This window comes from Pantherophis guttatus, chromosome 2, assembly GCF_059756535.1.
Source record: "Pantherophis guttatus breed Tessera chromosome 2, ASM5975653v1, whole genome shotgun sequence".
NCBI classification, from domain to species: Eukaryota; Metazoa; Chordata; class Lepidosauria; order Squamata; family Colubridae; genus Pantherophis; species Pantherophis guttatus.
The window spans coordinates 114,204,107-114,232,064 of NC_142064.1; the positions used below are offsets into that span (position 1 = coordinate 114,204,107).

The following is a 27,958-nucleotide window of genomic DNA, read 5'->3' on the forward strand; positions in this document are numbered from 1 at the left end:
GGAGAGCGCCCTGGCGAGTGGGCTGCGCGGTTGCTTACCCAGAGCTCCGTGCCCCAGTCCATGCTGGCTGCGCTCCCGTCGTGAGCCCTCGCTTCCTCTCGTTAGGCCCACCCGAAGCCCAACTCGCCGCTGCCGCCGTTACCCCACAGAGTCCTACTCCTCCGGCCGCACAACCTCAGCGCCTGCTTGGGACACTCCCTGCTCCGCCCCCGACGATCCTTAAAGGCGCAGTCAGGAGTCGTCAGCCCAAGCGGGCTGCCTTGTTTTTACGGCAGGACGGCTTGTCTCGCCTCGGGGCTCTTTTCGCCTTCCTAGTTTATTGACGCGCGCAGACCGCCCAGCCCGTCCTTCACCCGCCCGTCAGGATCCCGAAGGTCGAGAGCGCCATCCTTTGAGATGCCGGCGTCGCTGCTTCTCTCCGGACGGAGCTCAGTGCCCGAGCCCCCCGTTGATTCCTCTAAGTCTAAGGTAAAAATCGAGCGCAGCCCCTCAAGCAGGACCAACTCAGCAGCTGCTTCAAAAGTCCAGGAGGCTCGTTGCTGGCTTTGGTAACATCTTCCTTGCAAGAGCTGCGGAGAACCCCAAAAATGCACGCTGGTTTGTGGCGCTTGGGTTGATTTCAAGAAATACTTCCCAGGAAAAATTCGACAAGGTAGTTCAAGCCGGTCCCAAACACGATTACTTAGAAATAACCCGAATTCAGGGCGGGGTGGGGGGGAGATGTTGTTTAGAAAAACAAGCCGTCCATTCCCCATGCAATGGTAGCGGGTGTCCTCGATCGGTTTTTTTATCGCCGCCAAGCTGTGGAAGCGGATAGAAAACGTGTTTTACAGCAGCAGGAGCTGGGATTTTGTTTCTGGTCGCTTCCCGGGAAAGAGAAGTCCTGAGCCGAGGCCGACACTTATGCCCCGGCCAATCCTTCCAGATGTCCACGTGCTCCCGGCCTAGCTGACCCACCTAGGAAAGCGTGGTTTTGGTGTTCCCGCATTCTTCATGGTTGCACCCCTCCGGCTGTGGACGCTTGCCAACAATTGCATCCCACAAGCCGGATGTTTGGTTAAGCTGTAGTCCCGTTTCTGCCTTATGATACAAAATAATAATAATAATAAATCACACACCCCCACTTTTTTTTTTTTTTTTGCTGGAAAGAGCGTCCTCCGCAGCTAATAACGAGCACCCTCGCATGCTGATAAGTCTTGTTAAACAACATTCAAGGAAATCAGTAGTGTTACTGGTGCTGCATGTGAATATCTATGGAAGATGAAAGCAGCAGTAGAGGAAAGCTGCATTGATTGCTTGGATTGCCCTGTGTCGAGAAGGTGGCTTTCAATGAACACTACTTCATAGTAGTATCTCTCCAGCCATTCCCACTTCATTCTTATTCCTTTCCAACCAGAGTCAGATCAAACCAAAAAAGTGCTCTGGTTAGGAGCAAACTGGCCTCCCTCTGTTGCCTACACACCCAATACATACTTTTTTGGGGTGTGCATAGGGCATAGTAAAACAAAGAGTTCCATGTCATTTGAAAGACTAATAAATATTCAGCTGCAGTAGCTGAGTGTGCTTCTTTATGGTGAGAGAGCTAGAGATGTCTAGTTTATCAAATAGATTAGGAGGAGCATTATAGCTGTCTTTCAGAACTTGAGCATCAGTCAGAGAAAATATGGGATTGACTTATTTGCCAAAGCATCTGAGGACAGGATAAGAAGCAATGTGAAGAAGAGAGATCCAACCTAGAGCTAAGGAGAAATTTCCTGACAGAACAATCAATGGAATACCTTGCCTCCTGGAGATGTGGATGCTTCATCACTACAGTTTTCAAAAATAGACTGGACAATCGTTTGTCTAGCATGGTATATAACGTCTCCTTCCTTGAGCAAGGGGTTGGAGTATAAGATCTCCAAGCTCCTTTTATTTATACTTATTTATTAAATGTATATGCCACCTGTCTCTTCTGTAAAATGATTCTGGTCCCTTCGAGCCTTGTGATTCTATGGTCTAATCTAGAGTATCCATGTAAAAACATGTAAAAATTAACAAAAATGATTCCCAATTTTTTTCTGGAAACAGAGAACTAATACTTTCTGCAAGCAATTGTCACTGCTCCAGGTTGGAATGTAAAAATAAAACTGAGTTTAAAATTTAGTCAGAAGCTAATCCTGCAGATAAATGGGTAATGTTTGCTTAATATTTATTCAGATCTGTTGGTTACCAGCCCATGCAGATGCAATGGATTCCAAAGGAGGAAGAGGAAGAACTGCAGGAGTAAAAATGGAATGCCTGGTGAAACTTTAAAGATTCACACATTTATCATTGCTTAAGCTTTCATAGAGCACAGTGGACTTCAAGTGGTTGGCAGCAGTTCTGGAAAAAGGAGCGCTGCCTATATTGGTGGAGAAGTGGGAGAATATTGTGGCCTTCATATACATGTAGCCCTTCACTTACGACCACAATTGGGAACAGAATTTCTGTTTCTAAGCAAGGTGGTTGTTGAGTCACACCCAATTTTATGTCCTCCTTGCCATGATTTTTTTTTAAATTTGATTTATATGCCGCCCTTCTCTGGAGACTCAGGGCAGCTTACAATGCGTTAAGCAATAGCCTTCATACTTTTGTATATTTATACAGTCAGCTTATTGCCCCCACAAACTGGGTTCTCAATTTACCTACCTTAGAAAGGATGGAAGGCTGAGTCAACCTTGAGCCTGGTGAGATTCGAACTTACAGTAATCACAGACAGCTGGTGTTAATCACAATACTATCAGTCTGTTGAGCCACCAGGCCCCATTGAGTGAATTACTGCAGTTGTTAAGTGAATGAGTGGTCATTAAGCAAATCCAGCTTCCCTCCAATTGACTTTGATTGTCAGAAGCCAGCTGGTCACTTTATCACACTGATATGATCTTCAGAGGCAAAAAGCAAACAATTCAGCGGCTTAATAAAATGTATGAAACTGACCAGTGAGAATAACATTCAGGGGAGCATGTGGCATTCCAGATATTAGAACCCCCCAAACTCCCTGCTATTTGTTGCTCGTTTCTGCAAAATTCCAGGAAAGTCGGCAGGTTATGATTTTCTCACTCCTGATGCATGCTTTTTGGATTTCTTGTTTACATGACATATATTTTCCTTAGAGGTAAACTTATGCCCTGGAATGGATATACGATTTCACCAAACTTAATAAAAAAATATAAAGTTTCTCAAGGTTTTTTTGCAGTTAGCATAACAAACTTGCTCAACAAAATATATCTTGACCTTCCTTCCACAGCAGGAAACACCACACCAGTTTTTCGTGCTTCTAGTTTTAGCAAATTTTGTTTCCTTTTGCAGAACCAATAAATATCAGAAGGAAATGCTATTTTCCAAGCTGTAATGCCTGCAAAGTAGATAGTCCACAATTTACAGCCACAATTGATCCCAACATTGCTAATTGTTGCTAAGTGAGACAGTAAGTTTTGCCTCATTTTATATCTTTTCCCGCAGTTGTTAATAACACAGTTGTTAAGTGAATCTAGCTTTCCCATTGACTTTGCTTATCAGGTCACAAAAAGTGATCACATGACCCCAGGACACTTGAACCGTCATAAATATGAGTCAATTGCCAAGGGTCTGGATTTTGGTCATGTGACCATAGGGATGCTGCAACGGTTGTGTGAAAAATGGCAACTGAACGGTTACCAAATGAACTGTTGTAAGTGGAGGACTACATGTAAAAACCCTGTGGCAAACTTTACGCTTGTATGTGCCCTCACAAGGACATGGTGACTCAGTGGCTAAGATGCTGAGCTTGTTGATTGAAAGGTTGGCAGTTCAGCGGTTGAATCCCTAAGTGCCGCGTAACGGGGTGAGCTCCCGTTACCTGTCCCAGCTTCTGCCAACCTAGCAGTTCGAAAGCACGTAAAAAATGCAAGTAGAAAAATAGGGACCACCTTTGGTGGGAAGGTAACAGCGTTCCATACGCCTTTGGCGTTTAGTCATGCTGGCCACATGACCACAGTGATGTCTTCGGACAGCGCTGGCTCTTTGGCAAATGGAGATGAGCACCGCCCCCTAGAGTCAGGAACGACTAGAACATATGTGAGGGGAACCTTTACCTTTACCTATGTGCCCTTACAGAATCCTTTAATGGTGTTCTTATGATCTAAAGTGAAACAATGTTGAGGTTTTGGCTTGCTTCCTAAAAGTATATAGGCAGTTTTTGACTTAAAGTCGTTCATTTAGTGACTGTTTGAAGTTATAACAGCACTGAAAAAGTTATTTATGACTGTTTTTCACAACTGTTGCAGCATCCGCATGGCCACGTGATCAAAATTTGGCAGCTGGCATGTCCTCTTAGGGTCATGTAATTTATCTTTTGTGACCTTCTGATAAGTAAAGTCAATGGGGAAGCCAGATTCACCTAACATCTGTGGCAAGAAATGTAAAATGGGGCAAAATTCACTTAACTGTCTTACTTGGCAATGGAAATTTTCAGCTCAATTGTGGTCATAGGTCGAGGACTACCTGTATGATAAAAAGTTTATATATATTTGTCTATGGCTATAAGTTCTATTCTAAGCAAAATGTACCATTCATGAAATTTTCACACACATATATTAGGGCTGCTTTGCTCAGTTGTGTTTTCTGTCACTTTTTGTGTTTATTTATTAATGATTGCTAACTTCAACATGTAGTCCTAGGCCTTCTCTAGTGTTTTCCAGCTACCTGAAATCACCAGGGCAGCAGTGGCTGTTTTAATACAACTCCCAGCAGTCTGTCAATCCTGCTATGGTAAATGTTGTGTGACTCTTAAATTGATGCACATTATCCACCTTCACACCAGTATATTAGATTATACTGCCACCTATAGATCCTTAAGTTGTAATATTCCAGATGTGGTTCGGATAACAAGTTCCAGAGTTTTCAACCAGATAACAGTTGTAGGCTTAAAATTTCTGAAAGGTACCAGTTGGAAAGGCTGAGTTGGATTATAGTTATAAGCTAAACAAGAACTTCAAGGATTGTTACACTTTTGCAGTATGATTTACTACAAGTAGTCCTCAACTTATGACAGGCCTCTTAGTGACTGTTTGAAGTTATAATGAACCCAAAAAAAGATACAACACAGATTCACAGTAACAATGGTTACCCTGCCCCCCACCGAACATGATTACATTTTGGCTACTCAGAAACTAGTCCCCATACATGTCCATTTGCAGCATCCTGCTATTATGAGTGTAGTTTGTTTTTTGATGAAAATAGGCATTTATGTCTGGTTTCTAGCAAAAAAAAAATGCCTATTGTAGACAACAGGTTCACTTAATGACTGTAGCATTTGCTTAATGATTGCAGATTTGCTTAACGACCATGATGATTCACTTAACAACCACTGCAAAAAAAGTCATAGTTAGTGATTACTCACTTGACCGGCACAATGTACAACCATCATTCTGGGCTCAATTACAGTTTTACATTAGAATTACCTGCGTATAATTGAGTATAATTAGATTATATGCGAGACAAAATAATTTTATTCTAATAACCATCCAGTGAAATTTAGAAAGAGAAGCTTAAACAGGACATTTGATCTTGGATGTCTCAGGATCAGCTTTTGCTCCAGTGCAGCAAGCTGACTTCTTAGCTGGGTTTGTGTTAAACAATAAAGTGCAAAAACCACCCACTGTGCTTTGTAAACTATGGTTAACCAAAAAATAATTTACCATTAGATATGAATGCAGTCAGTTGGTCAAGCGTTTTCTAGGCAGCTGCACAACAGGAGCAACTATCTTTATAAAAGGGGGTTCAACACAGAATGGAAATCAGATTGGCAACCTCCAATGAAAGACATTAATAGGGTGACATATTTGATAGTGTGCCTATCAAGCAAAGATCTAACTGGTTTTGAAAAACTAAGGATACTTGATTTATACACTTCTGTTTATTGTGACTGTGAGGCCCAAGAGAACAGTACGGCTGCATCTGGTCGTTGTCATCAATTTAGCACCGCCCAGGGAGTACATATAATAATAATGTAGCTACAGCATTGATATTTATCAAAAGTCGTCATAAAAACCAGAGTCTAAGAAATGATAGGATGTGCCTCAGGAAGTGTTGCCTTCTAAAGCACATCTTATCTCATCCCAAAACATTAACACAAATATTGTTTTGCTTCAGAACCACTAGCTTAGCTACGTACAAATGCAATGAGGTAAGCAGTCACACTTAACTCACCGTGAAAATCTATAAAGGAGTTGTGTTGTTGAAGTACATCTGTTTCAGGCTCATAACAAGAGACTTTGGTGAGGATTTTTTTTTGTTTGTTTTTTTGTTACAAGACACGTAGCAAATATAGAGCTTAGGATTCAAAGACCACAATGACCTTTGACATAAGGCTACCACAAGGCTCTTGTGAAGCGAATTAATAGGGGAAGTGCTGGCACATAGCACCCAGGCTCCTTCCTGTTACTGGTGTTGGGCATTCTGGGTTTTATTTATGCCAACATCAGCACCTCCAGGATAAAATAGCCTTACATCATGGTAAGTCATTGGAGTTCTTTTAGTTTTGTTTGAGGTATAGGGATATATCACATATTTTGTCTAGTGTTGTTGCATGTCATTGTTAAGGATAATTTTCCTACGAGAGCTGTACCTTTTCTCTTTTCCTGCAAGCTTGATTTGGGCCAAGTATTGTATGTCTCAGTATGGATTGCATAAAAGGGTGTGAAATTAATACACTAGAACATTCTCTGCTGCATAGTAAACTTATAGTGTCCTTTATATAAACAACTATTTAATAATTAATGCTCATAATAGAGTATTCTAATTTTATTACTTATGATGGATTTTGGTCTATCAGTGTATTTTAGACAGTGAATTGTTTTGAGCTGAAAAGTCACTTGTGGAAAATGTAGCATTAGTAGTTCAATGGATTACAACGCATCTAGATTCAAGATCGATATTAAAGCAGCCATTTCCTATATGTAAATTTTTATTTCACAGATTATTGAATGTGAAAAGAGCAAAACTGAGGAAGCAATCCAATGAACACTTACTAGGAAGGAAGTCCACTAAACTGAGTAAGACTTGCTTCTGGATAAAGATGCATAAGGAAATCCTCAGGCCTCAAACCTTGTCAATGCCCATGTAATGCAAATACTTTTGGTTCTGCTATATATAAAAAAGAATGTCTTCTGTATCATGTACATACTTTTGGACAATAATGCAAATTAGCTAACTGATCCTACTTCTGCCTCAATTAAAAAGGATTTGGGAACTGGCAAGTTGTATTTGAAAAAGAAACAAAAAACTATTGTAAGCTGACTTTTTCCCTATAAAAGTCTGAAAAGTAATAGTCTACATTAAATGACATTTTTGTTTCCATATTACCTCATCTTCTTTTTCTTTGTGTCCTTTTATATTGTTCTTTCTTATTTTACATTAATTGGTTCTTCTAGTCGATTTTTTTCAGGAACAGAAAACAGTTTAAAATATGCACTTGCTCTCTTTCTTTAGCCTTAAGAATTGTTTTAACTACATCTTTCATTCCCAGAACTAATTTCAGAGAAGTTCTAATATAGTCAAGAATTGGAAAACATGTTCAGTAGGGAATGCATTTAGGTAGAAGACCAGACTCCCAGTGCATTTTTAAAGGTTAGGCATTATATATAACCGAATGGGGCGCTGGCTCATTATTTCCCAAAGTAGCTATGTTCAACTTTCATAATTCCTTAGCCAGGATATCCTTTGATGAGAACTTCAAAGTCCACTCATCCAGAAGTTGCCAAGATTGGAAAATGCCGTATTTTACAAGATCGACAGGATCTATTTTGGATCACACCACTTTGGACTGCAAATGCAAGGTGACATTTTTGATTCAGGTATCATAGCTTATTAAAAATGTATTATTCAAAGATGTTACATAAGGAACACCAAAAATATGACACTCCTTGCAACCCCCAGATCAAAAATATTATCTCATTCTAACTCCTTATTGCTTTGAAGCAACAAAGAAACAAAACAAACTGAATCAGACCAGGGTCACCTCATTCTGCACTACAAGAAAAAAATCTGCATGTAAGCTATAAGTATGATCTTATAGCCAATGAACAGACTCTTTTCAGAAGCCTATTAGGGAATAAAGGGCTCTGAGGCAGCTAGCATCTTCTATACTTGTGGGCGATCTAATCCATATCTCGCCTCTTCCTCCACTGGAGCATTTTAAGGAGGCTGAGACTGGCTTTGAAGAGCCGATCATGTTGGAAGATCATCTGATGAAAAGTATTGAGAGGCAGGTTTCCACTGGGGTCCGCATGTTTGAGAGTGGTGATGGGTGTGTAGAAACTGTTGGTTTGATATCGCAATGGAGGGTTCTCGGAGGTGATCACTTTCAGCACATGCTGCCAGAAAAAAGAGCAAGACATGGAATTAGAAATGCAAACTACTACCTGTGTTTTACAGAAAAGTGTATGTTTGGAGGGGGGGTATAAGTTAATTAGGATGGAGAAAGGTAGCAAACATTTAAAGGTCTGATCTTAGAGTCAAGATGAAGCTTCAAACAATCAGGATATTTTTTAAGCTTTACATTGCAGTTTGAAGAAGACTATTAACTTGGTCAATAATAAGGTTATTTGATAGTAAAACCCATCAGCTGTAGAAGTTGGCCATCTGTTTTTTAACCAAAGGAATTTCATATCTGGCATATATACCATGTTCACATATACATGGGCTTATTATTACGCTTCTCATAGTAGTCATTCAAGACTGTATTACATATTTGGAAGCTGACGGGGGTCTCAGTCGAAATTAATATTATGAAATTATTGGAGGGAAGCCATCATTGAATAAATTCAATTGTAGTCATGATGAGTGCATTGTTTAAGAATTGAAGACACAGGGAACAGATCTAGAAAAAGTAGTCTTCTGGCTTTATGCAGGTAAGTACACCACATCTCTTGTGTTTTCATGCAAAAAAAAAAGTGCAGTTTTAAGAAATCCACTCATTAAAGTCAATACAACTATTCACACAAGTCCTACAAGACACAAGACTTTGAATCATTCTCAAAGTCAGTGTAGCCCTGACCTACATTTTTAGTAAAAAAAAAAAAAAGTATACTTTTGTAGATTATCTCCTTTTCTCTTTTTTTTGCCTATAACAAGGGCACCAACCCCCTGTCCATGGACTGGCCCTGGTCCGCAGTATGTCAGAAACCAGACCGCACAAACAAATATAGCCCCATCTGTGTGATGCAGGCAGTATGAGAAACCACGTCCCATCTGGTCCACCAAAAAAACTCCACAGAACTGGTCCCTGGTGTCCAAAAGGTTGGGGCCACTGGCCTATAATAATAAAATGCTGGCAAAGCCCATTTCCAAGAGATCACATACAATTACGTTTTATGGAATATTTTTCTCTGCACTAATGGCATATGCCACTTAAAAAAACAACCCCAAAATAAATACCAGGCAGTATTTTTAAGGACCACTGGTGTGATAAGCAGCATGTTTTATTAAACATAATTTAATATTTAAACATAATGCTCCAAACAAATGATTCTCTTCCATTGTGCGTACAGGAGAGAGTGGAACACATTTATTTGTTATCTCTGATTGAAGAACAGAAGAGAGTTATGATTGAAGGGACTGAATAGAAACCCATCTTTAAGAGCCTTACTTTTAGTTGCCTATCTCTCCTATGTACTGTATTGTGGAAGCTGCGTCTCAATATAATAATTCTCCAAATAAGTCAACGGATCGTGTATATTATGTCTTCATTGCCTACATGTAGAGAGATGGAAATTACTTTCATCTGCATAACTGATTCCTTGTTACCTGGACAATACCTAGGTGTAACACTTAGACTCATCAGTCAATTACCTGCCCACTCATGCTCCTTGCCATTATCACTTTGGGCTGAGACTGGTTTCCCCACAGTCAAGTTAAAGACAAAGACTCCGTCCAAACAAAGGCTCAGTAAGCAGCAGAGACTAGGCATTTATTCCAAAATAGGGAGAAGCATCATCTTACCTCAGCCACCTCTTCTGGAGACTGCCCCAGTGCAGTGAAGACCTCCTTGGAGTAGGTTAGATAGAAATTGTGGAATATATCAAGTGTCTCTTTATCCACACCCGAGAGATCCTTGCTTGCTGCTTCTTCATAAAGCTTCTTTTCAAACTCTGATAACACTGGTCCTGGCTCAATTAAACTAATTCTGTAGGAGGAAAGAAACAGTGAATAATCAGGATTCCCCTCGCCCTCATGAGCGATCTAACAATCTGTTTGACAAAGAAGCAGGTTTCCTCATCTTCGAACATCTTCAAGAACCAGTATCACAGCAGACATCTTAAGATGGTTCCAATTTGTTCTACATAATTATATGACTTAGAACCCAAGGCCTGATCTTTACTAAGCAAGAGCTCTTAGCCTACTTCAGTTCAAAAAACTGTACTATGAAGAAAAAAATTGAAACCATTTTACAAATCTCTATTTTGATTCAGAAGAATTTAATTATAATGCATATCTCATGCTTTCTTTCAGCCCCATAGTCTTGCAGAGGTCTATCTGGGTCTGATGTTCAAAGCAAAACCTTAAATTAAAGAGGCACAGTCAATTTTTAATTATTATTTGTGACTAGCATAATAAATTACAATTAAAACTATGAAATGGTAAAATATCAATAACATTCAAACAACTTTCATCACATTCTCTACCACTGAAGTCAACAAATGCAGTAAATAGCACCCTTGTGGTCCATATTTCAGACAGAGGTGGTAGGATTAGGCATCAATTGAGCATGTTTAAAGACCATCTGTTTTTCAGCTAACGGACCTCCAGTCTATCTACTCCCAAAGGATTGCAGCCCAAGTACATGGAAAAAAGTTTACCATCCCCAACAAACAGGGTGATAATTAAAGCAGGGTTTCTCTCCTTTGCCCCCTTTGTTTTTTAAGCATTCAACAGAGGCATTAGACAGGATGGGAAATAATGAGATTGAAAATTTAAACAAGACACTTACTGCCTTCTTTACTAAAATAAAATTTAGATTTTATTAAAATTTGAAGGACTTTGATGCATTAGCTGGCTTTTAAGTAAATAAACAATAAAAATATTAGTTAAGAATATGACATAGAATTATTATCAGTGAATGACAGGACTGGAAGGTACACTGGAGGTTTTCTAGTTCAACCCCCCTGTCCAAGGCCGAGTCCTTGTACCACCCAGGACAAATGGTTGTCAAATCTTATTTTGAAAACCTTAAAGATTGAGACTTTGATGAAAAGACTGGCTTTAATATTGAAAATATTATATATATGGAGGTTATATTTAATAATATGAACTGTATGTATAATTATGTTAAGGTATGACATTATCAAAAAGGATGTACTAAAATGGGACAAATTGCAATTGTCATTATTGGTAAAATTTCAGTGATTAAAATGACTTATTACAGGTACTATTTTTATTTATTTATTTATTTATTTATTTATTTATTTATTTATTTATTTATTTATTTATTTAATTTATGTCACCCATCTCCCTGTTGAGTGACTCTCTACACCAGCGGTGTGAAATTTGCGGCTTGCAGGCTGGATGCGTCACGCACTGGCCATGCCCATGCCCAGTTTAGCAAAGTGGGAAAAAGTCATGATACGTCAGGTGACACCATGAGTTTGGCACCCCTGCTCTGCAGCTAATATTGATATATTTTTTTTCTTTATTCCTTGCACTTTCCTCTACTTTTTTCTTTTCAATTTCTTTTGTTTTTTATATTATCTTTTGAAGAAATTTGTGTGTATGTGTGTGTAGCAGGTTTCCCCAAACTTGGCAATTTTAAGATGTGTGGACTTCAGCTCCCACAAAACTGCATTAGAGATTTGTACCCTTTTAATGTATAAAAATGACAATTCCTTGACCCTGTTTGTGTTCCACCAATCAATGTTATTTTCAATAATTTTTGGAGAGTTAAAAGGTTTCCTTAAGAACCATCTCCAGATGTTCTTCCCATTCTGTGTTTAGGATCCAAACCTCACGGAAGATGAGGAGACATGGATCCAAAGGAATATTTCATTTCCAAGCTTTTTTTAATAATACATTTTCCATTTATATCATTTTATATGCCTGTCATCTGTAAGGTCAAGGGGTAGTTTAAACATTTATTAAACAAGGAAGGAAAAAATAACACTGATATTAAATGACCGCCTGCCCTTTTCTGAACTCATTATTGTTTTTGAACAACCATCTATCATAATTAATCTCTTTAAAAAATGCAAAACAGCTAAAAAATAAAAACACAATATTTAAAAGCATGTATTACTATTACTTTTTCTAAAAGCAGTCTAATGATTCAACATTCTCTAGTTAAAACAAACTCGGGTAGAAGATCTCTCCCCCCCCTCCCTCTCTCTCACTGCTTGAGAGTTTAAAAGTCTTTCAGAGCTAGACAAAAAAACAGTATTCCCACAACTTGACGGAAGGGATATACGCATTTGGGAAAAGTTATTTTTAGAACTGCTTCTTTACCACAATTCTCAGAGGCTAACATTTGAGAAAGTTGGTGTTTAGATGCAAGGGCAACCAGCGAAATGAGCTGAATAGAGATCTGAATAAGTATTTTCTTCATCCTAGCCTAGTGCTGTAATCCAGGTCAGTAAGGTAAGGCAGCTACCCTATCTGGACTGGAGTGTGTATATGTGTGCTGTGTAGTGATTGGGAGCTGAAAGCTGCTTTGGCTGGACTATGAAATCTGACTGGTAAAAATCCATAGGACCACTAGATGTCAACTAAGAGATAAAAAGTGTGAATATTTGGCTGCCATCAGTGTTTTATGGATTCTTTCAGCCCAGCTCTAATTGCACTAAACTTTAGCAACTCTGGAAAAATAAGTCTCAAGATTGGCACGCAATCTTGAGCTTTGTGCTTGCTCATTTAATTTTTACTGACCCTATCCTGAGTTGTATTAGTCTAATAATGCCCAATGTGCTGAGCACATTGTAAGCCGCCCTGAGTCTCCGGAGAAGGGCGGCATATAAATCAAATTAAAAAAAAAAAAGAAATGAGGGAAATGAGGGGAACCTCAGTCGTGATCTGTCTTAATTCCAATCCCACTGTATTTACCTGATCCCAAATTTTAGGGCCTGCAGGGCTAAGCTCTCGCAGAAACCCTCCACAGCAAATTTGGAGGCAGAGTAGATATCATTGAAGAGGAGACCTGCAGGGAATTAAATATTGCAAGAAAAAAAGATGACTCATAGACATGAGTAGTTTGTTTTTTTACTACTGCTAACAAGATTTCCCAAAAGAAAACCGAAGCTGCTTTGCACTGAGTAGCAAACGTGTCCCTTCTTGGGCCTGCCCTGCTGCTGTGCTTTTAATTGTATGTTCTCCTTTTTAACCCAACATATAGATACTAAAGCAGATGAAGCTTTTCTAGAGCCAGAAAGAAGGTATGGAAAAATATCATGGGTTTATTGTTTAGTATGTCAACCTACTTTGTAAGACTGAATTAAAGAAGGTAGAGTTTCACACACATTCAGGAGTGGCATTGGCTCTTGCTTGCACAAACAAGAACCATTCTGGCTATATTTGATTTGGCATTGAACCATAATGCAGCAAACCACCTGTTAGTCTAATATATTGTGTGAACCCAGCATATGCCATCAGTCTGTGGTTTATATATCACAAGAACTTGGAATATCTGGTTTGAGTTAAATGACCTGAATGGTGTCATGTGAACACAGACCTGACTACTAACAAGTTTTGATTAGAAAACTGAAATCCAGAGGGTTCATTTTACTTGATAGTGTAACATCTTGCACTCTGGCTGCGTCTGCAAAGTCTACTTAACTAGGTCAATTAAAGACTGAGTAGCTACATTTGTACACTTTGTAGAGGTTTGTTGGTTTTAACTTTTCTTATTGTTTAATGTGTTGTGCAAGCACAGCCCATTAATTTAGTTTCTCGTTTAGTTTATCTATGTGTACCCAGAAGAACAGCCAAGTTAAGCTTGTAAAGGTCCCTGATGGGATGTTGACAAAGAAATACACAACAGGTCAGCTTGAATGCTTTTTAAAATCCTCCTCAGGTTCATGAATGATTTTGCCCAGGGAGGGAAGTGTTTTGGGTTCCCTTCCCTTTCTTTGCAAGCCCCTTTCCCTGCAAGGTACTGCTAGGTTCCTTTGCATGACTTGCCTCCAGTTCTTTGTTCTGTAGCAAAGAAAGGACGGAGCATAATGTTAAAAGGATCTTGACAAGACTGGAAATACTCTCACTGCCTGCAACCTTGCAGAGCTGCTACCTGTCAGAGAAGACAAGATGGACCAACAGTATGACTTGGTATAGGCCAGCTTCACATGTTTCAGACAAATAGCCTGTATTTAGTGGGTGATGTGGTTGCCATAGAAATCCATTGCCAAGGGTGCTTCCGTTCTCTGGAACCCGTCCCACCCTCATCCTCTGGGATAATCAAGATTGGTTGTCCAGAGGATTCTACAACATTCTCCTTTGTCCTCCGAAAGGAGCTTCACCTTGCAAACCTAGGACGCTGCTCATCACAACAATATGCCCTCTCTTTCGCTGCTTCATATCAGGGAAAATTTCCTGGACAAGGCGCACCAAGCCAAAGAAGTTGGTGTCGAAGAGGTGTTGGATTGAGGCCATGCTCTGGCTTTCCACTGGACCAATCAGGCCAAATCCTGCATTGTTCACTGTATGGGAAGGGAGTGGTAAGTTAGCAAGAGGGAACAGGAGAAAGCAGTATTTCAAATCCTTGTGAACTTGCGAAATCAGCAATGGAGAAGAGGAGACGGTGTTACAATCTAACTCACTGTCTTGAAATCCTAGCAATTGTTAGCAAAGATGACACTGGCCTACCTTGAGGATCTGTTGGGCTTTCTCTGTATTTTGAGAAACACCTGGACAAGATTATTTCCAAATGGCAGCTCACAGAGCTTCCCCTATTCCTCAGCAATATACACCATCCACTGCTATTAAGTGATTCATATGCTACTCCACTATTACAAATCACAACTTGTCACATCCTCACTGAACCTGCATTTTTGAAGGTGGAAGATGGAACTTTCAGTTCTGGATTTATGATAAAACTTCCCATATAAACGCCATTTTGCAGAGAAAGGATAGCCTAGGCTCCTTGCCAGGGCCGGATTTTCCTATAGGCTAACTAGGCTTCAGCCTAGGGCCTCAAGATCAAGAGGGGCCTACACAGTGGTGGGATTCTAGGGGTTCTAGGGGGTTCGGCCGAGCCCTTTGTTAAATTGCTGGCTCGCCTGGCCCTCGCCTCCCACCCGCGTGGCGCCAGCCTACCGTAGCCAGGGGTGGGCAATTGTGGCTCTTTTACAACCTGTGGACTTCAACTTCCAGAATTCCTGAGACAGCTTGGCTGTCTGAGGAATTCTGGGAGTTGAAGGCCACAGGTTGTAAAAGAGCCACAATTGCCCACCCCTTCCCTAGCCTGAGTTCCGCTGCCTGGGATCCACGTGGGCTGCCACGTGGTTCCCCACCGGCTCCGGATGGAGAAAGCAGCTTCCACGCCTTCACTCACCCTCACTCTCTGCTCTATTAGATCGTCGGCTGTTCGCTTACCCCGCCCACCCCCAATCTATTGCTGCCTCTGATGGCTAGAGGAAAAAAAAACTTCAAATTCTTGCCGCTGGGCTTCAAAGGGCCGCCCTAGAGCCAGTGGTGCAGCCGAACCCTTTGTTAAATTGCTGGCTTGCCCCGCCCCTCCGCACCACTATTTATTGCCAATAAATAGTGGTGGGCGAGGGGCGGGGGAGCCAGCAATTTAACAAAGGGTTCGGTGTTGCTTTTGTAATTTTATTGGCCCCCGGAGCTTCAGCATAGGCTAATTAGCCCTTGCTTAGATCGGCTCCCGACCCCCAGCTGATTTGCTCTCAGCTGTTTTGCTCACGGATCTGCTCCTTGCTTGCAAAGAGTGCTGATTTTTTCCCCCCTAGCTATACTGAAAAACGAAAGAGAAAGTAAAGCAGGCTGTTGGCTTTGCACGTTGGAAAATTAGGCAGGCAGATTTCTTTTTCCTCACCAAAAAAGGTAGGTGCAAACAACAGGAAATTTAGGGAAAAAGAGGAGATTTTAAAACACAAAAGAAAAAAAGCTCTATTTAACTAGGGAATTGTAATAATTGAGATACTATTAATTGTATATTGTGTTGAAAGCAGAAATGGTTAAGTTGTGGTTTGGAGGAATATATGGGGGAAATTATTTGGTTTATTATTATTGGTAAATATAATTAATTGATTTGCAAGAAATTGGATTGCATGGAAATAATTGGAATATTCACGTTCATATTGATTAATATACAAAAAAGGTAGTTATATAACTAATTGATTTATATTAAAATGTTGAATTCATATTAAACAACTGTAATATTACATAATTAAACAATGTGAGGATGGATATAAAAATAGATGACAATGGGAAGGGGTATAATATAGAATAGAAGGGAAAAATTGAATTTGATTAAGATTAGAGATGAGGATGAGGGTAATATTGGTTTTTTACAAAAATAGATGAGGAATAAATATGGCAAAAAGGAAATATAGAAATTGTAAATTTAATTGAAATGACTAAACACTGTTTAAATTTGTGAACCGGCCAAATACTCTGTTCAAAGAAAATACATTGTATGTTTGTATGTGTGTTTCTAATTATTGTTATTTATTCATATTTGTTCTCTTTTATTCTTTAAAGTTTAACAATTCATTCTTTATCTTAATATCTTTATATTTGTTTGGGGTTGGCTTTCTTCCCTTTCATCTTTTTTATTGTACAGCAATCTTTCTCCTCAAACCTACCACCTCTCTTTTCTTTCCTTCTTACTTTCTCTTCCTCCCCCTCTTCTTCTCCTCCCTACTTCCTCTTCCTTTCTCCTTCTCCTCCTCTCTTCCTCCCTCTCTCTCCTACTCTAATTTCCCTTCCCTTCATTCATCCCTCTCTATTGCTGTATCATTTTATGCATATGGACTACTCAGAGGGCTGAAAAAGTTATTTCTGACTGGTCCTCGCACTTTTGATCAGTCCTCGAACTTACGACTGTCCTCACATTTTACATTTTTGCCCTATCTTGTCACCATGGTGAAGAAAAGCAGTTGTGAAATGAGTGACATGGTTGTTAAGAAAGCTGCACGGGCATAAATGTGAGGATGGTCATAAATGTGAGGACCGGTCAAAAGTGCGAGGCCCAGTCAGAAATTTTTCAGCCCTCTGAAAAAAGTCTATGCACATAGCCACGCCCACCCGGTCACATGACGAGCTACCCACGCCCACAGTCACGTGACCAGCTAGCCACGCCCACCTAGTCACATGATTGCCAAGCCACACCTCCAACAGCCACGCCCACAGAACCTGTTGTTAAAAAATTGAATCCCACCACTGGTGAAAGGGCCTCATAAGTGGAATAGCCTAGGGCCTCTTTCAATCTAAATCCGGCCCTGCTCCTTGCCCAAATATGTTTTATGTTTAGAACTTCTTTATCACAAAGTATTCATGGATATGTCCAAACAGCTTAAACTGGAGTTGGCAAATACATTAAGCATCTTAGATGTAACTTCCCCAATTTGTTGCCCTCCCTCAGCCAGTGTCTATGGGAGCTGGAAATCCTGGAAACCACCGTTCAAAGATACCTAGGGGATATCAAATTGGGGTAAAAAGCTCTCAATGGATCAAAGTCTAATTCCGACATTATGTTCTAGTTTGCTGGCCGTGGCAGTGACCAGACCAGTTGGTGCAAAAGGAACATTAGACTGTATGGTCTAGTGCAGCCACAGTCCAAACAAATCCTCTTCATCCTGTATAAGAGGGGCTTTATTGGGAGAAAGGGCTTGTTTTCCTACCCAGCACATCCACCCTGCGTTGGGGAATGCTGTTCACGCAGCGCCTGATAGAGTCCTCACTGGTCACATCCAGTTCTTTGATTTCAAGCATCTTATCCAGGGCAGGCCCCGCTTGCTTCTTCAGGGCTTCACTTTTCTCCAAATTTCTCATGGTGGCAAAAACTAAGGAAAAAGAATGTAGACCAGGAATTATAAGGCATACTCTGGCCAAGTTAGGGAGGGCTTCCTTTCTTTCTTCAAAGTTTCTGGGCTTACCTCGAAATCGCTTCAGTTCATCTCTTGCCAGGCGCACGGCCAGGGCCAGCCCAATGCCAGAGGAGCAGCCAGTCACCAGCACATTTCGCACAGCCATCATTGCCTATGGGAGGAAAGCAAAAGAATAGGAGAAAAGCCTCAGGAATAGAACCGAGGCTAGAGATACGAGTGGAAGTCCTTTGTACTGACAAAGTGTGGAAACCCTGTGATCCCCCAAATCCCTACTTCAAACATCACCTTTGCAAAGAATTTCAAGGCTCTTTCAGCCTTCTTCCCATCTAAAAAAATGGCCATAATAATAATAATAATGAACTACTTTACAAAACTAATGAAAAGATGACTGAGTTAGTCTAAAATTCCTTGAGCATTCAGAGAGTAGGTATGATTTTTAATGTTCACAATGAGTGCAGAGTAGTTTTTATCAACTATAGAATTTCTAAAAGTGAATAATTTTGCCAGCTAAAATGAAACCGTTTTGGGGCTTTAGCCCTGATTGAGGAGGGAAGAAAGGAGCCTGTGACCTCTGGATGTTACTAAGACAGCTCCTGGTTGCTCCCCTCATTGTCTTGCTGGCTGGAGTTGCTGGATTGAAATTTGGAAAAAAACCTGACGGTTGTTTGTTGCCCCAGCTACTTATTTCTCCTCACAGTCTCACTGGCACTAAGGAGTAACATGACTATCTATACATCTTTGTAGGATTATGGAAGATAAAAGAAACTGCAGCATAAAATGCCATACTGTCCATAACTGTTGTGCTACAGAACCAAACATTCGAAAGTCCTTCCCTCCATGACCAGGCACAAGAGTTTACCTGTAAGATGGGAAATGTTATTCATTTATTTAAAAGACTTACATGGCTGCCCATCATGCATACCATAACTTTGGCTAGCTCACAAAACAACAATAAAAACTGAAACAACTTCCGAAATCTCAAAGGCAACATCCCTCCCACTGCCAGAATGGGATGACTTGACACCGATATCTCGACAAGGCCAGCAGGGGGCAACCTTCTCACCACCGTCAAGTCCCCTCTGCCAACTCGCTGCCGCCATCTCTTTGCAGGACATCTCAACACCGGAAATTTACTTCAGGGATAATTTGTTGAGGGTGCTAGTTGGAGAGCTGGGCGAGGGAGCAAGCTGGCTGTCAGAGGGGGGCAGCAATGGGTGGAGAGTGGAGTTAGAGGCAACAGTACAGAGACATGGCATTGGGTGGGGTGTCAAAATGGGAAGCCCCTGCCACTGTGCAACTTTTTTTTTTTAAGCCACATTGCTTAAAAAACATTGTTTGAGAGTGCTTTATTCTGGAAATAAGGGCAGCTTTGAAGAAGCAATGGGATGGGATGTCAGGTTTTTTTTAAAAAAACCCTAAAAAGTCTTGTTTTGAGTTGCATTCAAATCCTTGCCTGTCAAGCAGATTGCAAAGTTTGCAGCCACATTTAGCTGCAGGATCTGATGCACTAGAGAAATGGGGCTGCGTGGACAGAAAACTTTGGAGTCCAAACTGGAAAGAAACCCTCTTCTCAGCATTACTCCTTTCACAACATCGGTGTCGGCTTTGGGGGGAAACATTGCTGCGACTCTCCAAATGGACTCTGCACATGTCCCGAAATACAATGAAATCACCCATATGGCTTTGGGTGGAAAACTCTCTGTACAGTTGCAAGAAAAAGTATGTGAACCCCTTGGGATTATGTGGAGTTTTGCATGAATTGGTCATAAAATGTGCTCTGAACTTCATCTAAGTCACAACAATAGAAAAACACAGTCTGCTTAAAATAATACTACACAAACATTAGATGTTGCCATGGTTTAATTGAACATAACATGTAAACATTCACAGTGCAGGGAGGAAAAAGTATGTGAACCTTTGGACTTAATAACTGGTTGACCCTCCTTTGGCAGCAATAACCTCAACCAAACGTTTCCTGTAGTTGCAAATCAGACCTGCACAACGACCTGGAGTAACTTTGGACCACTCCTCTTCACAAAACTATTTTAGTGGAGCAATATTCTTGGGATGTCTGGTGTGAATCGCTCTCTTAAGGTCATGCCACAGCGTTTCAATCGGATTGAGGTCAGGACTCTGACTAGGCCACTCCAGAAGGCGTATTCTGTGCTGTTGAAGCCATTTTTTTGTTGAATTACTTGTATGCTTTGGGTCATTGTCCTGTTGCATCACCCATCCTCTGCAGAGCTTCAATTGGCGGACAGATGGTCTTATGTTTTCCTGCAAAATGTCTTGATAAACTCTGGAATTCATTTTCCCATCAATGACAACAATCTGTCCAGGCCCTGAGGCAGCAAAGCAGCCCCAAACCATGATGCTCCCTCCGCCATGTTTTACAGTGGGGATGAGGTTTTGATGTTGGTGTACTGTGCCTTTTTTTCTCCACACATAGTGTTGTGTGTTCTTCTCAAACAACTCAATTTTGGTTTCATCTGTCCACAGTATATTTTGCCCAGTAGTGCTGTGGAACATCCAGGTGCTCTTTTGCAAACTTCAAACGTGCTGCAATATTTTTTTTGGACAGCAATGGCTTCCTCCGTGGTGTCCTCCCATGTACTCCATTTTTGTTTAATGTTTTCCTTATTGTAGATGTGTCAACAAAAATGTTAGCATGTGCCAGAGATTTCTGTAGGTCTTTAGCTGACACTCTAGGATTCTTCTTTACCTCATGAAGCATTCTGCGCTGTGCTCTTGCAGTCATTTTTACAGGACGACCACGCCTAGGGAGAGTAGCAACAGTGCTAAACTTTCTCCATTTGTAGTCAGTCTGTCTTACCGTGGACACATGAACATTAAGGCTTTTGAAGATACTTTTGTAACCCTTTCCAGCTTCATGCAAGTCAACAATTCTTGATCGTAGGTCTTCTGAGAGCTCTTTTCTGCGAGGCATGGTTCACATCAGACAGTGCTTCTTGAAACCAGTAAACCCAAAACAGGTGTGTGTTTTTAAAGGGCAGGACAGCTGTCAGCAACACATCCAATATCATCACACTGATTGGAGTCAAGGTTGGCTCACTCCTGGCTCCAATTAGCTCTTGGAGAAGTCATTAGGCTAGGGGCTCACATACTTTTTCCTCCCTGCACTGTGAATGTTTACGTTATGTTCAATTAAACCATGGCAACATCTAATGTTTGTGTAGTATTATTTTAAGCAGACTGTGTTTTTCTATTGTTGTAACTTAGATGAAGTTCAGAGCACATTTTATGACCAATTCATGCAAAACTCCACGTAATCCCAAGGGGTTCACATACTTTTTCTTGCAACTGTACCTGACCAGAAACACTAGGAAAGCATTCTGCACGTGACCAGAAACAATTAAATCATCCACTTGGCTCTGTAGGAACATTGCTGCAATCAAAAGTGTTTCTGGTCTTTCTTTCTTTTTTTTCCCCTCCCACCCCTGCTCACTTTTATTTCCCCTTCTCCCCCTCACTGTGTCTTCCTATTTGCTTTTCTATTTTATTCTGTAATCTAATAAAAAGTTTAAGGGAAAAAATAATATAAAAATAAAAAGAAGTGTTTCTGGTCATGTGCAGAATGATTTCTCCCAAAGCTGGGAAACTCTGCAATCTGCTTGAGGGGAAAGGATTTGAATGCAACTCAAAACAAGACTTTTTAATTTAAAAAAAAAAGCTGACATCCCACCCTACTACTTCCCAAAACTGGCCTTATTTTCAGAGCAAGGCACCCTCAAACATTAAGCAATATGGCTATAAAAAAAGTTGCAGGGTGGCAGGGATTTTCCATTTTGACACCCCATCCCATGCCGTTGCTTCTGCACTGCTGCCTCTAATTCCACTCTCCGTCCTTCGCTGCCCCCCTCTGACAGCCCGCTTGCTTGTCTGCCTGGCTCTCCATCCTGTGCCCGCAGTGAGTTATTCCCGCAGCAGATTTCCAGTGTTGAGATGTCGTGCAAAGAGATGGCAGCAATGAGTTGGGAGAGGGACTTGTCAGTGGCAAGAAGGCTGCCCCGGTTGGCTGTGTTGAGCTAGTGGTGTTGAGTCATCCTAGAATACACATACCCCCACTGCACTCTCCTGAATATCTACATTCAACTCCTCTGGCCTCCAGCATTACTCTAGCCAGCTCGAGAGTGGGGAGAGTTACAGAGGAGCACAGAGATGAGTTTAGAGAAACAATGCAATAATCTTTAGTAAAACTCAGCCCAGGAAAGCTGGAAAATATGAGAAGATTGCCACACCTTGACTATGGTAAAAAAAAAAAAAAAAAAAAGGGGGGGGGCAAGAAAATTTCCAGACTTCTAAGATTCTGAAGTTATAGCCTAGATCAATAAAGTTCTAGCATTTCATTTGATGTCAGTTTCTTTTTTCCTTTTAAAAATAATTTATTAAAAACTAGAAAACCTCTGATATCCCTTCCAGCCATATGATTCTATATTCTAATTTCATTTTTTTTCATTTTATTGGATTTATATACCGCCCTACTCCCGAAGGACTCAGCCAAAAAGATAAAACACACAAACTACAAAATTTAAAAGACAATATAAAAACCCATTAAATAATTTGGCCCAAAACAAATTAAAACACCCCTAATGTTTTAAAACAAATTTAAAATTTACAATTTAAAAGGGAAGTTAGGCCAGGCCAGCCTGCTGAAATAAAAAGGTCATGAAGGCACAGCGGAAGGTGCGTAAATCCGGGATCCTCCGTATCTCCGCGGGGAGCTCATTCCAGATGGCAGGTGCCCCCACAGAGAAGGCTCTCCCCCTGGGGGCTGCCAGTCGACACTGTTTGGCCGACGGCACCCTGAGGAGCCCCTCTCTATGTGAGCGTACTGGTTGGTGAGAGGCTACTGGTGGCAGAAGGCGGTCCCGTAAGTACCCAGGTCCTAAGCCATGGAGCGCTCTAAAGGTGGTAACCAAAACCTTGAAACCTTTTTCTTCAAAGAAAAAAACACAGTGAATGTGAAAAAGAAAAAGGAAATGGAGAAAGAAAAAAGGAGATAGAAAAAAGGGGAAAAAAGAAAAAAAAAGAAAAAATAATTGAGGAAGTGGCTTCCAATCTTCCTCTCAGTAGTTATACAGACAATTTTAATCTCTTTCTCTCTAAAATTGTATCATATTTCCCTTCTTTCTATAACCTATTTTTTCTCATTGAAAGTCACAAAATCATTTTTTTCACACACAAAACCCCATAAGAGTTAGAGTTTTGGAGTTGAAAAGGCACAATCTGAGGTTTAGATGGCATGGATGATAAAGTTAAATGTGGATAATAAATAACATTTTATTAGATGTGCCATGCTGAGAATAAGAAATAGATATAAAACCAGGCTATGCCTGAAAACACCTCTATGGATCTCTGCACAAGAAGTGAAACAGCAGGCAAAGACAGAAAGTTAACGTAGCAGGAATTATTGGAGAATCACCAAGAGGAATATAAAATCAAATCAAGAGAACAACTAAAGGCAGAAGGATATAATTGTCAATGATTTTCCCGTTTAGAGTTATATCAAAAGGATTTAAAATGGATAACAAGACTTATGGTATGGAACAAAGTAAGAGAATATGAAGTGCAATTGTATACTGATGATGAACATGTAATTGCTAAAATGTATAAACTTTTGTTGAAATTTGAAATGGAAGAACAGGTTAAAGAATGTATTATAAAATGGGCTACAAATTTTGGTTATAATATACAGATGGACCAATGGGAAAATATGTGGTCAAAAGGTTGAAATTTACATTAGGTTACAATCTTAAAGGATTTTTTTATAAATTGATGTATTGTTGGTACATAATGCCAGAGAAATCATACAGAATACATAAAGGAAGCCCAAATGCATGTTGAAAATGTAAGCAATACAAAGGGACATACTTGGTGAAAATGTAAAACTAAAACATTTTAGATTCAAATATATACATTAATATGAAGAATTTTAAAGATTAATATTGAAGCCACAACATTTCCTTTTAGGACTGATGGATACACAAAAAAGTCATAGAAGATTATGCCGGTATATTATTATTCCATCAAGATTATTGTGTACACAAAGATTGAAAAACCAGGCATGACCCGCCTTGGAAAAATGGTTGGTGAAATTGCCAGAACTCGCTGAGATGCCAATTGACTTCTTTAGTTGGAGAAAAGTAATTGTATTGACATTTGTTTTGTGATGTCTGTTTCAGATCTGGCCCATCTTGAAAGCCTTTATTTCTCAAGACTGTGTCCTGACAGCTGTTTTGAGCTGATTCTCTGGACAGTTGCCCCAAAAGGTATGAATTCTACTAACCTGCCCATTCCCCAATTCCACCAAGATTATTAATACATTTTATTTCTGTCAAATTTTGTATCACCTGCAAAAGTTTAACATTTTAAGTAACATTCTTTCCATCTCTTACATCCTACTTATTAAAAAAAAACAGTTGAAGAATAGGGGATTCATGACTGAGGATTTAAATATTTTAAGCAAGTCTTAATATTTAAAGCTTTTTTAAGAAACAAAGCAATTAATGTGAATGTATTCATCCATCTCAAAAGTCATAACAATGAGAAGCCAAAAATGTTGTACAGTATATCATAAACAGCAGGAACCCAAACATAGCAAAAACAAAAATAGAAAAGTATTTATATACAAAATGTACCTTTTTAAATATGTACCTTTTTTTAAAAAAAAAAGACAACTTGTTCCAGGAAAGTTAAAAAAACAACACAATATTTTTACTTTGATAACCTTGAACAAAGCATTTTTTTGGAGTTGAGCTCAACTCCAGGGGATCTCACAAACAGATCCATATTCTTGACAACAGCATAAAAGAGGTTGCTTCATTAGGGATTTTTAAAAATTTTCCAGTCTAGTTCACAGGGCTGGAATTCCTTCATGATCTCCCATCTAAGTATTAAGCAGGCCTAATCCTGCTTAAATACAAAGCCCCTCCCTATACTCAAAACATACACCAGTACTAATAGAATTTAACTATGGTGCCCTATTGATAATAAATGCTTATATGCTCCCAATAAGACAAAAAACCCAGATCAGACTCCTGTGGACTGAACTGATAAGATCCCCTGAGTGCTGCCACATGCTTTAACAAAATTATTTAACAAAGAACTGATTGTACAGTCGGTTATTCTGTATTGTAATATAGAATACATAACATATAGCATTTTATCTTTTCAGGGCACTTTCTATCCAAATAGGAAATATATATTATTGAACAGAACAAAACAAATCTGAAAAAACTATGTAAGTTCAATTCACGTTTGCAGTTTTCTTGTTTCTAGAGAACCTATGTTCTCTTCTCTTACTAAGGTTTCATTATTACTATAGATATTAAGGTGACTATAAATGAGATATCATTTCAGATGCTGCAGAATTATGACCATCCTCATTCCCAGGAAATCATTTTAGGCTGACTTCAGTATATAATCTGAAGGGAATGAAATTACTTATCGATAAGTACAATATTAGGATAATTTCTATGCCTTCTGTACTCCAAGAGAAATTGCACTGTAACCAAAATAGATGGCTTACTTTGAGAAATCCAGCATGGCCAAGCAGTCTGTTGCCCTTTGGTTTAACAAAAACTGAGGCACACAGAAAGATAACCTTGCAGTGTAGCAATTCCCCTTCCTGTGGAGTTAGTTCTATTGAGGGGAAACCCAAACTGGGGAAGGTATGTCTTACTAGGGAATTTCTTGTACAGAATTTAATATCTGACCATCTCATTATGTTCTATAATTTCAGAATGGATATTACCTATTGGAAAAGAAACAAAAATACAGCTGCAGGAAGATACAGATAGTCCTTGACCTACAACCATTTGTTTAGTGACCCCTTGAAGTTACATTGGCACTGAAAAAGTGATTTATGACCGTTTTTCACACTTACAACCATTGCAGCATCCCCCTGGTCAAAAATTGGGCATTTGGCAACTGGCATGTATTTATGATGGGGTCATGTGTTCATCTTTTGCAGCCTTCTAAAAAGCAAAGTCAACGGTGAAGCCAGATTTACTTAACAACCGTGTTACTAATTTAACAAGCATAGTGATTCACTTAACAATTGTGGTAAGAAGAGTGATAACAGTGAGACAAAACTCACTTAACAACTGTCTTGCTTAGCAATGGAAAGTTGGGCTTGTAGGCTGAAGACTACCTGTATTACATTGCAGAATAATTTGTGCAAAAATAAAAATGTTGGGTCTCATGTATTACAAATAGAATTTGGAAGATTAAGATTGGGTCAGGGATTACAATCAGCCCTCTGCTTTATTTTCTAAAAGTAAACTATTATTTCTCTTTTGGTGCCTTCAAGTCAGACATGATTCCTGACAATTTTCATGTAATTTCAAGATTATAGATTTGGATTACCATTACCTTCTTCCAGAATGGTTTTTGACTTCTCAGTATTCGGCTGCTGGACTCCATGCCTAAGAAAGGGCTAGAACCAAAGTCTTCCTAGTCCAAATCCAGTGCATTCAACGCAACACCAAATGTGCATTGCACTTGAAAGCACCAAAAGTTTAGGTTCAAAAATTGTTAAGAGCATTTCAAGGAGGACAGAGGCAGAAAGGGGCCCAAAGCTGTAGAAACAGAAGAGGAGAACAGTGAATAAATCCACCTTGAGGAAAACACAGACGCTCACTAGAGGATTTTGGGCCAGTCATTCTCTCTAAGCCTACCTCAAAAGGATGCTATGAGAAGAATGGGAGGAATGCTGTAAATGCCGCCTTGTGTTTCTTAGGAAAGGCAGGATATAATTTGTCAAATAAAGAGATTAGTGGAATTATCTGGATACTTGTGCAAGCATCAGGAATGTAATTCAAGTCAATGAGATGTAACCAAACTGCTTCAAATGACTTGTGCCCACTGCAGAAAACACTTCTCAGTTGTTTCATTTGGTGGGTTAAGTTTGTTTGGGATGTAAACCAAAAACTTATTTTTAAAGTGGCCTTAAGTGTCCAGTTTCTTTATATATGTACACTGTCATGATGGGGAGCCATGTTTAAGGGGACAGACTATTCCAAAAACGATTTGGGGCTGAAAAAGTATAGAGTTGTGTTCTTTATTCATGTCCTCCTGTGAATTCGGATGGAACAATATTCAATCCAATGTTATCCAAATGCAAAGTATTTTGCATGATTCTCGATCAATTGTGCTGGCTGGGGCGATTATGGGAATTGAAGTCCAATTTTACCGGAATACATCAGATTAGAGTAATAAAATGGAAACTTGGTTCCGTTAAGACCATTTCCCGGACTTTAAGACCAACAGTTCTCTTTAATGATATGCAAGGCGTGGCGGGGGGAGTTTTCTGCAGGAGAGCCGCTAACATTTAGGAGCTTAGTCTCCTGCCACGCAATCAACTACCCCGAAGCGCCAATCTAGCAGAGGGCTATTGTCGACCACGTCATGCAGAGGTTATTGGATGCCCTCGCGGAAAAGTTGAAGCAAGGAAATGGCAGCGCGTGACTTCTACCATGGGAGAGAAACCTTATCCCGGACAACAACTCCTTGCTAACAGCGCGCGTTCTCACGCAGCCCTGTCCGTTTCTTGCGGGGAGAAAGGTAGGATGGCGCCTCCCTGGCTAGCAGTTTTCCAGTAGTGACCAGTTCTCCAATATCAGAACCACCTACCTCGAGAAATTGTGCCCAGTCCCGAAATCCTGTTGCATGTGAAGAAAAGGGGGGATCCAAGACCGTCCCACCTCCCTCCAAATATTTCTGCGCCTCTCGTTTATCCGCTATCTGCCCGGGAATCGGCCTTCCTCTCCATCCCGTACACGGTATAAGTCGGGCAAAGGACGGGCAAACCCGCCTCAACCTGAAGGACGCCGGTCGTTGTAGTCCTCTCGGCTCCCGGGTTGCCTTCCCTTGGCCCCGCCTTCCCA

General features: G+C 40.2%; 2 protein-coding genes and 1 long non-coding RNA gene across 5 annotated transcripts in view; 1 reads left to right on the forward strand and 2 right to left on the reverse strand.

The window, feature by feature from the left end:
* Nucleotides 1-324, reverse strand: part of TRIP10 (thyroid hormone receptor interactor 10) — a 73,988-nt gene extending 73,664 nt beyond the window's left edge. Inside the window, exon 1 of one of the 2 annotated variants that reach the window (XM_034434455.3) lies at nucleotides 39-324. In XM_034434455.3, the coding sequence (XP_034290346.1) occupies nucleotides 39-62 (24 nt within the window). In that variant the 5' untranslated portion in view covers nucleotides 63-324. The remainder of the gene's footprint in view (nucleotides 1-38) is intronic. The other variant, XM_034434454.3, reaches the window with a different exon arrangement.
* On the forward strand, nucleotides 230-7,359 carry LOC132709534 (uncharacterized). Its single transcript, XR_009620565.2, has 2 exons — nucleotides 230-468; nucleotides 2,200-7,359. It is a non-coding gene; the product is annotated as an uncharacterized LOC132709534 (long non-coding RNA).
* LOC117675614 (retinol dehydrogenase 8-like) lies at nucleotides 6,950-27,958 on the reverse strand. 2 transcript variants are annotated; one of them, XM_060683490.2, is made up of 7 exons: nucleotides 27,705-27,958; nucleotides 18,099-18,201; nucleotides 17,844-18,005; nucleotides 14,499-14,678; nucleotides 13,090-13,183; nucleotides 10,003-10,186; nucleotides 6,950-8,375 (listed from the first exon to the last, which is right to left on the reverse strand). In XM_060683490.2, exons 2-7 carry the CDS (start codon nucleotides 18,196-18,198, stop codon nucleotides 8,160-8,162), a joined length of 936 nt encoding a protein of 311 aa, XP_060539473.2. In that variant the 5' UTR covers nucleotides 18,199-18,201; nucleotides 27,705-27,958; the 3' UTR covers nucleotides 6,950-8,159. The 2 variants fall into 2 exon arrangements, with proteins under 2 accessions (XP_060539473.2, XP_060539474.2); XM_060683491.2 differs by lacking the exon at nucleotides 14,499-14,678 and having other exon boundaries at nucleotides 27,705-27,944.